Genomic DNA, 15,973 nt, shown 5'->3' with positions numbered 1-15,973 from the left:
ACCTGACAATTATGACCTATTTTTGAAGAGACTCGAATCTACTACGAAGAAATTGGAAAAAATCGGATATCGTGAAAAGTATCATGAAGTGTTTAATGAATGGGTGCAAGAAGGAAAGACTGAAGAAGTTCCCCAAAAGGAGTTGTCTTTACCCGTTGTTCATTACCTCCCACATCGTCCAGTCATTAAGGAAACGTCCTCACTATCTTTTATGAAAATTAGACCTGTTTTTGATGCTTCGGCAAAGCTTCCTAATCAGCCATCTCTAAATGATTGCTTAGAGACTGGAATTAATTTGATAGAAACTATTCCCGCTATTCTAGCAAGATTTCGCTTACATGAAATTGGTGTGATTTTAGACATCAGAAGAGCTTTTTTACAGATATCTCTAAATGAAAGAGATCGAGATTTTTTACGATTTCCTTGGTATGGTAATGATGGTAGAGTGAAGACATTTTGTCACACCCGTGTGGTATTTGGCATTACTTGTAGTCCATTTTTGCTGATGGCGGTTATTGATTCATTTATCCAAAGAATCGTGGAAAGAAAAATATTCTGAAAAGCTTCTTAAAAAACTACAGGATAGTTTTTATGTCGATAATTGCGTAACTAGTGTACAAAATAATGCCGAACTAGAAATATTCATCGAATCTGCAACTAATGTAATGAAAGAAGGAATGTTTGATCTCAGAGGATGGGAAAGTTCTGGGATTCCTGCATTTTCAGAAAGTAAAACATCACCGGTCTTAGGAGTGATTTGGGACAAAGATTTAGATACCTTAGAAATAGACACCGAATCTCTGAAATTTGATGAAAGAGAAAAGGTAACTAAAAGGAAAATACTTTCACTAGTTAGTCGAGTATATGATCCCATAGGTTTCCTTGCACCTGTTATGATTCAGCCTAAGATTTTGCTGCAGGCCGCTTGGAAGAGCAAAGAATCATGGGATGATGAAGTGAATGATGAAATAAAGAAAGCATTTTTAAAATGGAGAAAACCACTGAAATACTTCAAAAATATAAAAATTCCAAGATGGTTAGGTGTGATGAAGGAATCCAATTTAAGTATCCATACTTTTGTCGATGCCAGTAAGACAGCTTATGCGGCATGCATTTTCTTAAGAAGTGAATCCAGTATGGGTTTTGTGACTGTTCAATTACTTCAAACCAAATCACGAATAACTCCCATGAAGGCTATTACTATACCACATCTTGAATTAATGGCCGCTACCATAGGTGTTAGGCTGTTTAGTTCTGTGAAGCAAGCTCTGAAACTTCCCAACATCAAGACTTACTTTTGGACAGATTCTTCCACAGTTCTTGTGTGGATAACTCGTCGAGAACAGTGGTCGGTATTCGTTACAAACAGAATAAGTGAAATTAGAAAATTGACAACTTCGGAAGATTGGTTCCATATTTCACCTGATAAGAATCCAGCAGACATTTTATCAAGAGGTTGTGGACCTAAGCAACTTCAAAAATGCAAGTGGTGGCAAGGGCCAGCCTGGTTGAAGAATCCGAAGGAGCAGTGGCCAAAGTCAGCTGTAAGTATGAAGGAGAAAGAAGTAGAGATGGAGAAACGGAAATCAGTCATCTCTGCTAGTAACACAGAGCTGGAGTCAATTTCACTGCAATTAGCCATAAGAGGACGAATTTCTGCAATGTATTCAGACATTGGTACTAATTTTACAGGACTAAAAAACGTTCTGAAACAGTTAGATTGGACTACAATTGAAAGTGAATTTAGAGTCACGAAATTTGTTGGAAGTTTATCCCACCCTCCTCTCCATGGTGGGGTGGCTTCTGCGAACGCTTGATTGGGATTTTGAAAGATCTTTTAAAAAAAATCTTGGACATTCCTGTTTGTCTTACGAGGAATTGCACTCTTGTCTGTGAATGCGAATCTGTCATGAATAGCAGACCATTAACTTACATATCCGATGAACAAGAGCTGAAGACCTTGACCCCCTCAATGTTTCTTCCGGACATTCCATTAAATGATGTTCCTGACTTGGATCAAATTGAAAAGACTAATATTGTTTTGAGATGAAGACATATTCAAAAGGTTCGTGAAAATCTAAAACGAAGGTTTAAAAGGGAGTATCTGGGTTTCCTTCGTTCTTCAGTTAACAAAAGAGAAGATAAAATACATGTAGGTGACATAGTGTTAATTGGTACAGATGATAAAAAAAGGCTCCATTGGCTGCTAGGGAGAGTACTGGAATTCTTTCCTGGAAAAGATGGAATCAGACTTGTGAAACTGCGAACTGAAAAGGGAAACATATTAAGACCAATCCAACGAATGTACCCTTTGGAATTGACCCCAAATTACGAGCAAGTCGTATCGGGGTAGCTGAAAATCCTGAGCTTAATACTGACTCTAATGAAACTGTTCGCGTGTCTCACTCAGGACGAAAAATAAAACCAGTTAAAAGACTGGATTTATAAACTTCTAAACAAACTTTTGAACTTTCTGTGTTTGAACTTTAAAATATTTATTTCAGTTTGCGTTCTAATATTTTGAAATATTTCTATTATTATTATGTACGTTATTTTGTACATAATAACAACGCTCAAAATTGTATGTATGTATTATCATGATGTTACTGTTTTGAGTTTGTATCCCCAAACTCAAGGTGGAGAGAATGTTGCGTCACGATCAAACTGCATGAGAGGTAAGTTTCTCTGTTACGGAATGGCAAGGAGAGAGAGAGATTGTTGTTCAAAAAAAGATGGATGATCGAACTGCGTTGTAACGATAATTTTTGTGGATGTTGCGTATTGTAAAATGAACCTATTACACTGTGCTAAATAGTATTAAAATGCTATATATTAAAAGATCTTTCACCTGATCTAAATTTTAACAAACCACTCATTTTTTTCTCTTAAATTCACAATGTTCACGACACTATAACTTAAACTCTTTAATTTTTCCTCTATGTTTTAAAAATCGTAATAACATCTGTGGATTGCATCATATTTAGATCAGTCCATTTTGCATGGCCTGCGCAGTGCAGATGATGTAATAATTGGAAACTGAAACTTTTTAACTCAAACCAAAATTTTTCTCTTTGTGTGCTTCCATCTTGCATAACTACACATTTCAGATTCACTCTCTACCCTGCTAAGATGTAACTTCACTGTCTTACTAGCTTGCTTGTGCAGTAATATCAAAAATGTAAATGCTCTGTGAAAAGGCATGACTAGAGTGCCAAGTGATTGTGGCCACAAACGTCAACTGGAAAATAAAAATGGAATTAAAACTGCCTCGACTGCCAAGTTTCTTAGGTATTACCAAATCAATATATACTACAGAATCAAAATGCTTCCTCTTCAATATGGATCTACTTACACATCAACAGTGCGGAGGCCTTTCCTTTGCATTTATTATGTCATGTGTGTATATATATATATATATATATATATATATATATGTATATATATATATATATATATATATATATATAAATGATAAGCTAAATAGTAATCAATCATTTAATATTATCAATTACAATAATATAATGCTCTGTAAGACTGTCGGACTTAATTAGTTTCAGAAATAAGAGACAAAAACATTTAAGATAATTTTATACATGCAAGAATCATATTTTTCATTCTTTTATATAAAGCTCAGAACATCCATGTTACATATTGAATATATGAAGGAATTTAACATAAATAATAAAAAAAGTGAAACTATTATTTAATGCATCAATTTACAGAACAAAAGAAGTTTTACTTTTTCATGAAGCTCCACAAACTGCCTGTACCGCCTTATTATGTACCACTTATAAGGAAATATATGCACTTCAATAATATAAGCCTATAACGAAATTTTAGAAACAAATACGTATAAATACATACACAACACTGCACAAATACATATATACGTATATATATTTATACATCAATATTCGAACATATACAAAAAGCATCAAACATATCTTCATACTTATAAGAATGCTTAAAAACATTAAATATTACTAGGGAATGGATTTTAAAGTGCAACATCTTTTAAAACATACAGCTGTTTTCATAGAGATAATCTGAAATATGTATGTCAGGATGCCAAAGAAAGCAAATTCAACACCAATTTAACTGCATCTTTTTCTGGGGTTGCCCCTTCAGCTTCGTTTTCTACTCACATGATCATAATGTGACTCGTGTGATCCACCTTTTTCTCTCATGCGACTATCATTTTTTATGAGCCTAAATAGTTCCAGTTGTGCCATCATTTTAGAAGCTAGAAAACAGCAGTCATCCAGTGAGTTAAGTGCAAGTGTCACCATAGTCAGTCTTATAAGGTAAACATTCAAGGAATGCCAGTCTATAAGATAACAATGTTGCATTCAAACTGCTTCTTGGAAGTGTAAAAATTAGTACCTGATAACAGCACTCAGAGGAGGGAGGAGAATGGTATACAGCCATTTTATAAGAATGTATTCAAGATAATAAAAGAGATGGTCAGCAAGCACAAAGTGGGATTCATGTTGTCTAAAACCAATGAAGAGTTATAAAGATATATCTTGAATATACTGATGATTCCCTTACCACCTAAATGGGTGAAAGCCATACTCTTAAAAATGTACCAACTGAATAAGATAATAATGTGCTCATTCAATGTTTCTTGAATGAATTAATGGTCAAAAGGCATATGATACAAAAATAGCAGGCTTCTGGTGACGAATCAAGATTCTACATGCTTTAAGCTGAGGAACATATATCTCAATCTCAACCATGGGACTTACACTGCATACAGAATAACTGGATTTATGAGGGTATCAGGAAAGAACAGAGAAGGATAAATGACTTCACTGTTATAATGAAGAACTTTCTTAAAGAGGCTGCTGTTTTGTTTGTAATAGAAAGAATCTGGTCTTCATATACCAGAATTTTCCATTATAATCAGGTAAGGTACTTGAGTCAGATGTTTTCTTATCGGAAAACTTCAGAAAAGTCAAATAGTTCATATCGGCATTAAATTCAGTGGAAGCAACAGCCATCAAGCATGCTTGCCAAATGCTCAGAGGCAAAAGCCTAGTTAGAACTTTTCAAGTCACACATCCATACGTACCTGTCTAATATGATTTCATGGTTTGAAAGAAGAAAAAGTGGGGGAGAAAGAGCAGTGGAAAAAAGTTCATACCTATTAGGGACAACTTCAATGTATTTGCAATGCTAAATTTGAATTATATTTGAAGAAGTTTCTAAGCGTGGAAGTTTTTTCAACTTTGACTGAAGTTTCATTTCATGTTCTTAAAGAAATGTTCTATTGTATTCTAATGATGCTGAGCAGGTTTTTCCAAATACAAGTTACAAATACTTCTCAACTCAAAGTGCTAGTGATTTTTTTCCAAAACATTGAAATCCTGAATATTCTCTAATACAACAGATTTCTTAAAACACAGCCAAAGACATGTTTATTTCTGCAAGATTGTCACTCATATTATCTATTACAGTGCCTAGTTATCACTGATTCAGAAATCAATAAAAAAAAAAGGTTTTAGAAATGAATCAGTTATTTTATCAGCAATAAACACCTTTCTAAATGTGTTTATACATTTTCAGAACATCTCTTTTCTTTCTCAACAAAAATTTTACTCCTTAAAATCTTTTCTTTACACATTACAATATACTTTTTTTCCTTGAAAGCACCAAAAAAAAAAAAAAAAAAAAGTAAAAAATAATAATAACTGCTAAAAATGAGAACTCTAATATTACCAAAATTAATTAATTTTAAGAGACTGAGCATTGAGCTAAGGCAAAGCTCATCAGGTCTATATACCTCAGCTTCATTCTAGTTTTGATTCTAGCACCCCAGGAGATGTAGTAATCTGGTAGCTTTCCATCCATTTCTACCTTTTAACTTTTGAAAGAATTTCTTGATTGACAAATTTTAAGAGCCTCAGTATGTATATATCTAAATATACAGGATATGTCAGTAAAACAGCCAGAAACTTTCAGGAGGGATAGAATACACCTAGGTGATGGAAAATCACATAGCAATGCATGGTCAAAAAGGCTTTCCTGACGTGGTAGTGACAAGAACACAAGAGGGGGAAAATATGAAGAGGGTAAGGAAACATGTATATTATGCTTAGTGCAGCAGAAATCAAGAAATCAGAACAAAAATAGACAACAATAGTCATCAAAGCAGGTGTTTCAAATTACTACCCCAGACCCTGATGCAGGCCTCACACTTTCAGCACATGGAAATCTGATGTTCTGGAAAATATCAGGCATGTCCTGGACTTCCCCAGCAGCTGCCATGATGCACACAACAAATCCCTCAGCACTTCTAATGGGGATTTTGTACACCAATGTCTTGACGTATCCACAGAGAAAGTAATCAATGCAAGTGAAGTCTGGCGGTCTTGCTGACCAATGCACCGGACCACCCCTGCCGATCTTATGTTAAGGATACATTTTGAACACCTTCTTTGATGAGGATTGTTTTTGATCTTATTTCTTGATTTCCACTAAGCTTAATAATATTCTCACTCTGTTTGTATCCTTTTTTGTGTCGTCACTACCGCACCAGGAAAGCGTTTGCGACCATGCACAGCTACGTGTTTTTCCGTTTGTCTAGGTGTACTCTATCTCTCCTGAAAGTTTGTAACCAATTTGCTGAAACACCCTGTACATAAATATAAATATTCAAGCTTTACCCTTATTTAAACCAATGGTATGGCTTTCAGCACGCCCACCACACAAACCCTAATCTATATTTCTTAAACAATGAAAAAAAAATTTAATTCCTTTGTGAGGTATGAACTTGAAATTTAACCATATTTTGTCTCAGAAAAGATGCCAAAAATCACTAAGAGGAAACTTGTCTATTTTTGAATGTGAAATGAAAGAGAAGCATTTCAAGCAGTAGAAATTGATAAAGCATGCTTTCATTCTCAGTTAAAAAGCACAGTAAAATATTCTTGATATTAAAAAGTGAGATAGAAAATCACAAAAGTCATCTTTTCAGTTGAAAAATGCCATATATAGATCAATTTTTCTCATGATCAAACAATCAACACAAAATTTATGAGACATTACTAAAGAAAACATGCTAATGAACATTTTAGAATCAAATCCATATAATAGGAGGCATCTAATGATAGCAAACCATAAAAAACTTTAAAATAAATAAAAGTATCAATAGAAAATTTCTTAAATTATTACTGGAAAGAAATCTATTCAATTACTAAACACATTTCAAAATTGCTGTGTATACAAAAATATTAAAAACAACATTCAGAGTAATTATATTAATAATTGTGATCCTGAAATAAAATTATTTACTGCTTAATATAAATGACTGTAATGAAACATTAAATTACTAGATTTGCATAATTTAAATTATTAATGAATTCATGGGGAAAATGCTATAGGACTATTCTTAATATCAAGTGATTGTTCAAAACACTTCAAGACTTGAGTAAATGTCTACAGATTGCTGCATTTTCTAATTCCTGATTAAAAGAATGCTCAACATTTCTTTCATATGAGATAACTTGCAATAATACAATTAAATCAGTAAAATAAAATTAACTAATCTTTACTTTATCTGGCAAGTATAAGTAAAACGAACACTGGGCTATAAATAAAGCATATTTCTTTTTAATTTAAATTAACTGAAAAGAGCAAAAGATTTATACTGTGACCAAAACAGAGGACAAAAGAAGATCTGGATTGAAATCTCACTTTTTGATGAAATTTGAAATTTATTTCAAATAAACCTGAAATTTATATCGGATAAAATCTGCACACAACACAGGACAGTCAGAAATAAAATTTCACCATAAAGCTTTCATCACATTTAACTCTTTTTTTTTTTTTTTTTATTTTTTTATAGTCAGTAATATTTTTTAACCTACAGTCAGCTTAAATTATATTTCTTATTTTTTTCTTAATACCTCTACAAAATAAATAATATTGCATTTGCTCTCAACAATAGGGTAATTTTACAGCATTAGGAGCGGGAAAGGGGAGTTTGACTGATAACTCTACTGAAGAATACCTTCCTTAAAACCCTAATCTCTCTTTCATCAAAAAGCAGCAGATACTCAAACTCATGTTCGTTCTTTGAACTACACATGTAACAGTGATATAGTCTGTAATTTCTGCTTCTTTTAAGAAAGATTTTAATGTGATAACATCTTTAAAATTGGCACCAGGTACCCAAAAACTCACACATTATGAAATCAGTTTTAATTTATTTCACAAAAATCTCCATGACATTATCATTTAAGCAGGACTGGTTTGATATCATTGTATACAGCATGGATGAAAGATTATCATGCACTGTTGCAACAATCAGTCTCTTACACACAAGCATTAGCTAATTTAAAGTTGAATTCAAGATTATATATATAGCTTTTAGGCACATGATCCCAGTGTGTTTATCTAGAAAATAAACACATTGGGATCATGGGCCTAATGTATTTATCTAGAAGATAGTGCAAACAAAATACTACAAATGATACATTTAGATGAATAAAATATAGAATCTATCATATAAGAAAGAACTATTCCAGGGTAAAAAATCAGACCGAATTTATTAATGCTCAATTATATATAAAGAAAGTACAAACAAAAATCGAAGAAACAGGAGTGACTGGATAGCTCGAAATATGAAGAATATAGAGAGGTGCCACTCACCCCAGCAAAAATGGAGTGAGTTACTCAGGTTACTCATAGAGAACAAAAATGAATATATGCTTTAAATCAACTGCATTTGTATTACAGCCTAGTGATGAAACAACTGTGATACCACTACAGTAGGGATTCCCAACTCTATGCCTGTGGGCAACATGACGCAGATTAATCGTACCACTTGCAGGCATTTTACGGTGTAAAGCACAAAATAGCAATGTACTTCCTAACCAACATCCAACATATAAATAAGCCCTTAAAAATATTTTCCCATTAGTCAAATTCAACGCAATCAAGCAGCCAATCACGTCATAATAGGGTTCCCATAACATTCAACTACTCAGGTTACCATAAATGAAACAACAAATTGGAAATAAAGGAAACAACAAACTTGGCGATAATCCAAGGGGTTCCCTAAAATGGAGACTAACTGCAAAAGATAAGTCTTTAAATACCAATTTAACTTTATGAATGAAGTGATATGCCATCACATTCCCAGGTACTGGTGTTTGAAAAGTGTGTCCTCATTTAAAGTAAAATTTCTATTTTCTTGTCTGGAAACTACTAACAGAGTTTTATGTATGTAGCTAACAGTTTCATGCTTCTTTTGATAAGAAAACCTTTTGTGAGATTGAATCAGTAAGTACTATATTAATGGAGTACCAATAAAATTAGAGGTAAAGGTATACATTAATTGGTTCTTGCGTATTAACGCAACCACCTTAGAAGAAGTGGCCAAATTTTTAGAATGTGACAAACATGCGCATAACCATTCTTCCAGCAACCATGCTTATAACAATTCTGCAGTCAGGCAAGACTGCCATTTTCATATGCATTCTTTTTTGTTCTACTCCACATTTAAATATTTTTAAAGCAAATTATGATATTTTTGCCTTAAACTTAGTTTCAAAATATGAGCTTGTGGTATTTGCCAGCAATGGAAGAAACTGCAGAAAAATTTCTGCGCAAGTACAGATTTTTGTTGAAAATTTTCTAAAGGAAACAATGGGGAAATGTGTTTTCTCAACAGCCACTGTTGCTAAAGCTTGCAAGAAGCCACATCTCCGCAACTGTCTGATTTTTTTTTAAGCGAAAACATAATGCTGTAAACTTCAGGAGAAGAACAGTAAAAAAAATTACAGAATTTGAAAGAATGTAAGTGTTTTAGTTTTTTAACGTATAATGTAATCCTTATTTAATAATTAAAATTTCTATTTAAAGTTGCAAAAGCATGTTTTCTTTTCATATGTTGATAATGTTTACCAATTTAGGATAAACATATGTGCTTTGAAAATATTTCCAAAAAAAAAAGTCGTGAAAAATCACCGGTTAATCTTTGGATTATGGTAACTTGGCGACCAACCCTGCTACAGCAACCTGCTAGTTTTTTTTTTTTTGGATGCCATTTTGTTTTCACAAAGTAAAAGCTTTTTTTTTTTTTACTCAAGATTTTTTTCCAACAATCTGCTAGCCAAATTACGCTTATGCTAGAACTTTTATGGAACAAAAGTGCTTAATCATGATGAAGATTAGGTGCGAAATTGGAAGAAAGTGCAGAATCGCCCACTGCTTGCCGCGTTTTTAAGAATTGCACATATACGGTATCATCCATGTACACGTCGACCTATTTTCACTTAAAAAAACATCCCAGAATTGCAGAAAAATGGCCTTGCGCACACTCTTGACGTTATCCATGTACACTACTAAAGTCCTAGCTAATAACCTTTATCGCCTTACCAAAATGTTGCCAAACTACCTGTTACCATATTCCAAAAATTAGCCAAATCACCAACTTACACCCAATCAATAACTTCTACCTTTTCATCTGTAAAAAAATGGAAAAATTTTGCCCAGGTGGTTGTGTTAATACGGAAGTAGCCATTAGTTAACACTACATCCAAATATTTCGAGACTGTTTACCAGCACTAATCTTCCATCACGAAATAACTCATGAACATTTCAACACTTGATTAGATTTTTTTAAAAGAAATCAGTACAGAAAGTGCATGTACAGAACTGCCAAACAATTCCCTCTGCGCAGGTAGTATTTGTGTAGGCTCCCAAGTCTCATTTAATTTCATTACGGTATTTCTGACATGTTACTACAATTTAATTCATATTTGCACTTTTATAATATTACTTACAAAATCACAAATTTCAAGGATTTACTAAGATAGGAAAACGTAAGCAGCTGATTTTTTCAAAAAATTTCAGGATACACCAATTTGTGGCAGATTTGCTTTAGAAGCCTCCTCATCTTAGGATACATAATAGTTTATTATTTCTTTAATTAAATAATAATTTGGGGGGCCTTTTAACTATGACTAGTGCAGCCTGGTTGGAAAAGACTTCAACTGCTAAAAGAAAGGCCTGATACAATATATGTAAAAAATCCTACTTGAATGTTTTAATATCCTTTTTCCCCCCTCCAGTAATTTTTCTACTCTCACAGATTTATTAAATAATATAAAAAGTAATCACTGTGTAATATATGTTGTTACATGCAATTATAAACTAGACGTAAATAATAATTTATGACAACTTATAAAAATAATGAAGAAATATTTACTAGATAAGAGCAGTTTTCAAATAATTTCACCAAAGTAAATTTTAACAAATCATTCAATTAAAAAATACCTCAAAATATCTGCCATTCACCTTCTTTAAATAAAATTACACTGCACAATTTTCAGCTTAAATATAATGTCAAGTAACTTATGCATCATTAAAAGAGAAATTTCCTGCCGTGAAAAAATCCAATCACTTCTTAAATTAATAAGGCACTAGCTAGCACACCAAGTAATAACAGATCACACTATTTGACTTTTAAGAATTTTCTTCCGTCCTTTCACTACTTGCTTGCAAGATACTAGCTTTTAATTCCTTTATAAATTTACTAGTTATAAAATGATCAAAACAAATATATATATTCTTCGTAAAATTAGGAATTTCCTTCGGCGACTAGTGGCGAATTACATTTTACCGATTCTTCAGCTAACGAAATACATGCTTTTAATTTCCATATGGTGCACAAATTGTAAACTATCGAAATATATATTTTACATATATTTTGGCACCATCTTGATATATTTTAATGCAGATTTTCGTACTTAGGTGTACACATTAGCAAATTATATAGATATGTCCTGAAGAAATAAATTCATACCGTAAAGCCATCCTTCTTTTGCGTTCTAGGAATACGACATATATCAAGAGCTTTTTCCCAACTATTTACAGGAACATACACAGCCATATACAAACAGTATCGGGTTCTTTCTTTTCTCCTCCTCTATGTTTTGTTTCAGGTTGTTTGTTTACACTTCGCGCAGCCTACGAAGTGAACCAGCTCTCCAGTAACCCTACTCGTAACTCCAGAATTGAGCGTTTTTTGCTGTTTATACGGATAACAATCTTTCGGAATCCGTATCCGGAAATCTTTCTAGTTACGTACTGCAGACGACAGATGAACCAAAGAAGTATCCAGTGACTAGTGTTAATAATGCGCATAACGCATTACTTGTTTTGTTAGTATAATTTAGCAACTTGTGTATGGCAACAGTACGAGATATGAGGTTTGCAGATATATGCGACGACAACAAGGAGGTTAAACCTCCTTGGACGACAAACGCTGAGAGTTTACGGAAGTTAGCGGGTCTCACGTGACCGATGGCAACACTAAGAGGTTACCGTAATTTGCGCCAAAATTGAAAAATGAAGCCAAATGTAATTTTTCGAAGTAAGCAATACACGTTTTCGCCATTTTGCTTGCACGTGCTGCTGTGGGGGAAGCAAGGTACGTAGTATTAGCGCTGATATTTTGTGTTTTATTTATCTTATTTTAGTTATGTGTTTGTCTAAGCAATCTGAAAAGATGAAAATACTCATAATCGGGAATTCTATGATTAAATCTTTACAAGAATATTTGTCTGCGAATTTACCTGATAACGAAGTTGATTTTCGTTGCTTTCCAGGAGCTAGGATTGAAAGGTTGACACGTGAGATTGCCTTTATGAACAACCATTTTCATTTAGTTTTTGTCCACGTTGGTACCAATAATTCAGATGAAATTCATCGTAAATATGGTTGTCTATATAAGGGAATTGAACGATTAAACCTGAAGGTCATTCTGTTTTCAGGTGTTCTCCCACGATGCCCGGATTTATATCGAGATTGTAACACGTATCCCTACAAGAACTTAATAGGAAGATACTAAACATAAATTCAAGATTTCTCGCAACATACGAAGGTAAAGATGGGTTTTTCTTTTGCAGCTCTTTTGACTATTCTTGGAGTACTTGTTTATCCAGAGACGGTTTACACCTAAATCGGAGAGGTAATCAGCAGCTGGGGAAAATTTTTGTAAAAGATATCAGGATAAGTTTGACTGTTGCAGAGGTAAGTGCACCATTTTGTTCTACATCCCTTAGCAGTTTCCCAGCATTAACCAGTATTCCTTCTGTTCTGAGTACTCATTTGGGTAGTAATCTTGGTGTTCTGTTTTCTTTTCAGATGTTGTGAAACGTTCTTTAGTTTCCAGTGTTCGGGTTTGTAATTCTAGAGATTTTTTGTGCCATGTTTCTTCTTCTAAACTGCTTTATTCAGATGTTTTACTAGCTGTGTTTTGAATACTAATCCCAGTATTCCGAGTTTATCAGATTTTCCACTTCTTGAATATTCACTTGGCACTAGTGTAAATTTTTTGGATCCACCTCCTAAGCCACTTTACTCAGATGTTTTAAAACATGGATTTTCTAGTATTATCATCTCAACCTGCAGGCTCTTTGGATTCCAATTCATCATCATCTCATCTTGGTATCAATTTCAATTCTTGTACTTCCATGTTGAATTTTCCAGTTTTTAAGGTTTCATTTGTTTGCTCTGATTCAGATTTGCAGAAGGCTACTATATCTGTATCTAAATTTTCTTTTATGTCGTTAGTCACTTCTCAGCCTACTGGTTTTTTAGGCTCTGTTTCATCTACTCAGCTTGTCACCAATTCCAATACTTGCCCATCAGTTGTTGGTTCTTGTGCAAATTTTAATTCTTACCATCCATATTTTCATTTTAACAAGTTTTCTATTCTTAAAAATTATTCAGAATGCTCTAACATTAAGTTTGGGGGTGCAAATGATTCTAATCAGGGTGAAAGTAATGTACAGAAATCTGAAAATGGGTATGTTGAAGAAAACTGCAAAGTTATTACCTCTGTTAACCCAGATATAAAGACTATAATTTGTCCATGTTGTAAGAAAGATTTGTCTTGTAAAGAAACTTTATCAAGACACAAACGTAACAGTAAAATTTTAAATAAGGATAATTTATGTACTACCATAAAGAATGATGAAATAGAAAATAAATATCCAAGAACGTGCGAGGTGTGCATGAAGTCATATGCTTCAAGATGGTCATTTTTTAATCATAAAAAAAGGTGTAAATCTGTGTCTTCTGAAATTGATTCAAAATCATATATTTGTGATAACTGTGAAATATACCGTAAAACCCGCAGTAACCTTTTTCATCATAAGAAGTTTTGCTGTTCTAAAAATAATTTAAATATTCGTAAACTGTGTGATTTTCCTGATTGCAAGGCATCCTTCCAGTTTATTAGTGATCATAATAAACATTTGGCTGAATTTCACAATTATGAGATGGATGTGAAGGAGCTTACATTTTCATCAATGGTGGAGTTTCAGCTGTGGTTAGAATGTCATTCTAAGGAAACATTCAGTTCTTTTAAGAAGTGTTCTGGGAGTAAACATAAAGTTAATAAAGCATACCATTATTATTGTTGTCACTTCACTGTAACACAAAAAAAAAAAAAAAAAAAAAAACCAGTGCCAATTTCAAGTAGAAAAAATCTTAAAGGTTCTTTACCATTAGGCTTCAGATGTCCATCCAGAATTTTAGTTTCTGAGGAACAAGATCTTGCGACAGCTATTTTTTATTCAGGTCACAATCATTAGCTGTCGTTTGAAAATACCAAATTTCAACAGCTTAGTCAGAATTGTCGTGATCAAATCAAAACTTATGCTCAGTTAGGTGTTTCGACCGATCAAATTCAAGAATTTATCTGAGATGGAAGTGGATCACGTAATAATAGAGAGAGCTTAAGTATTAAAGATAATTTTGTAACATGTAGGACTATAAATTACTATGTAAAGCGTGTAATGATTTCTTCTCTTAGTGATGATTCACTTTCTGTTGCTGCCATAGTTGAGAAACTTAGGCAGGAATCGTATGACCCTATTCTTATTTACAAACCTCAAGGAAAACCAACATTGTATGGTCCGAAAGGCCTTAACACTCTGTCTTTTGCACTAGGATTGCAGACAAAGGAGCAAAAAGAAATGATGATTAAAGGTTGTAGCAGGATTTTATGTATAGATTCTACTCACAAAACAAATCAGTATGATTTTTATTTGCTAAATTTAATTGTCCCAAATGAATTTGGTAGTGTTTACCCCGTAGCACATTTTATTTCAAATCAGTTGGATCAGGATACGATGTACAATTTATTTCTTAGTATCAAATGTGTAATACCTGAGCTTAATATTAATTGTTTAATGACAGATGATGATAAAACTACACATCCTGCATTTGAGAAACCATTTGGTCCAGGTATTAAACATATACTATGTAAATGGCATGGCAACGTAGTTTATTTCGAATGGTTTCAAGTCAAAAACTTAGGGATGAAATTTATTTTAATTTAGTTATATTGCTTGAAGAAACTAATTTTTCTTTATTTATTTCTATGATGGATAATTTCTTTCAAAAGTTTCGAGCTGTTGCACCATCGTTTGTAAATTATTTTGAGGAGTATTATTATTGCCGAGCAAGTCTGTATGAATGGTGGTCAATGGCATACAGAAACTTCCCTCATGCATTCACAGATACTAACATGTATTGCGAGTCATTTCACAATAAATTGAAAACTATGTACTTAAAATGTAAATTTAACAGACGCCTCGATAATTTAATTAATGTGCTTTTAAAAATTGAAGAAGATATTTACATGGCTTATAAGTATAAAGTTGAAATTACTGTAAAGAGAGCATCTACCAGCCAACTTATAATAAATGACATGAATCTGGAATGAAAATACCTGATAGTGATGTAACAGAAACACATTCTTGTTTGTGGTCTATAAAATCACAGACACGTAAAAATATTCAATATACAGTTAAGCAGTTGCATGAACTATATTCAGAAACAGATCATTGTTATTCAAAGTGTATTAACCTCTCCTGTCTAAATCTGTGTCATCATTTATATAATTGTAATTGTCCAGACTTCAGCACACTATGTAAACACGTACATAAAA

The 15,973-nt window shown here is 33.1% G+C and overlaps 1 protein-coding gene across 2 annotated transcripts in view; it reads right to left on the bottom strand.

Moving 5' to 3' along the window:
- LOC118182556 (uncharacterized) overlaps positions 1-12,230 on the bottom strand; it is a 75,000-nt gene extending 62,770 nt beyond the window's left edge. Inside the window, exons 1-2 of one of the 2 annotated variants that reach the window (XM_035351926.2) lie at positions 11,816-12,230; positions 3,740-3,823 (exon numbers count right to left, since the gene is read on the bottom strand). In XM_035351926.2, coding sequence (XP_035207817.2) covers positions 3,740-3,823; positions 11,816-11,902 — 171 coding nt within the window. In that variant the 5' untranslated portion in view covers positions 11,903-12,230. Of the gene's footprint in view, positions 1-3,739; positions 3,824-11,286; positions 11,773-11,815 lie in introns of those variants that run through there. The other variant, XM_035351927.2, reaches the window with a different exon arrangement.
- Between the last annotated feature and the right edge of the window lie 3,743 nt (positions 12,231-15,973).

Source organism: Stegodyphus dumicola, chromosome X1 (genome assembly GCF_044657685.1).
Source record: "Stegodyphus dumicola isolate Sdum_Otavi_A_Nest chromosome X1, ASM4465768v1".
NCBI classification, from domain to species: domain Eukaryota; kingdom Metazoa; phylum Arthropoda; class Arachnida; order Araneae; family Eresidae; genus Stegodyphus; species Stegodyphus dumicola.
Note: the sequence above shows the minus strand (reverse complement) of the source record. Positions and strands in the feature narration are given on the sequence as shown.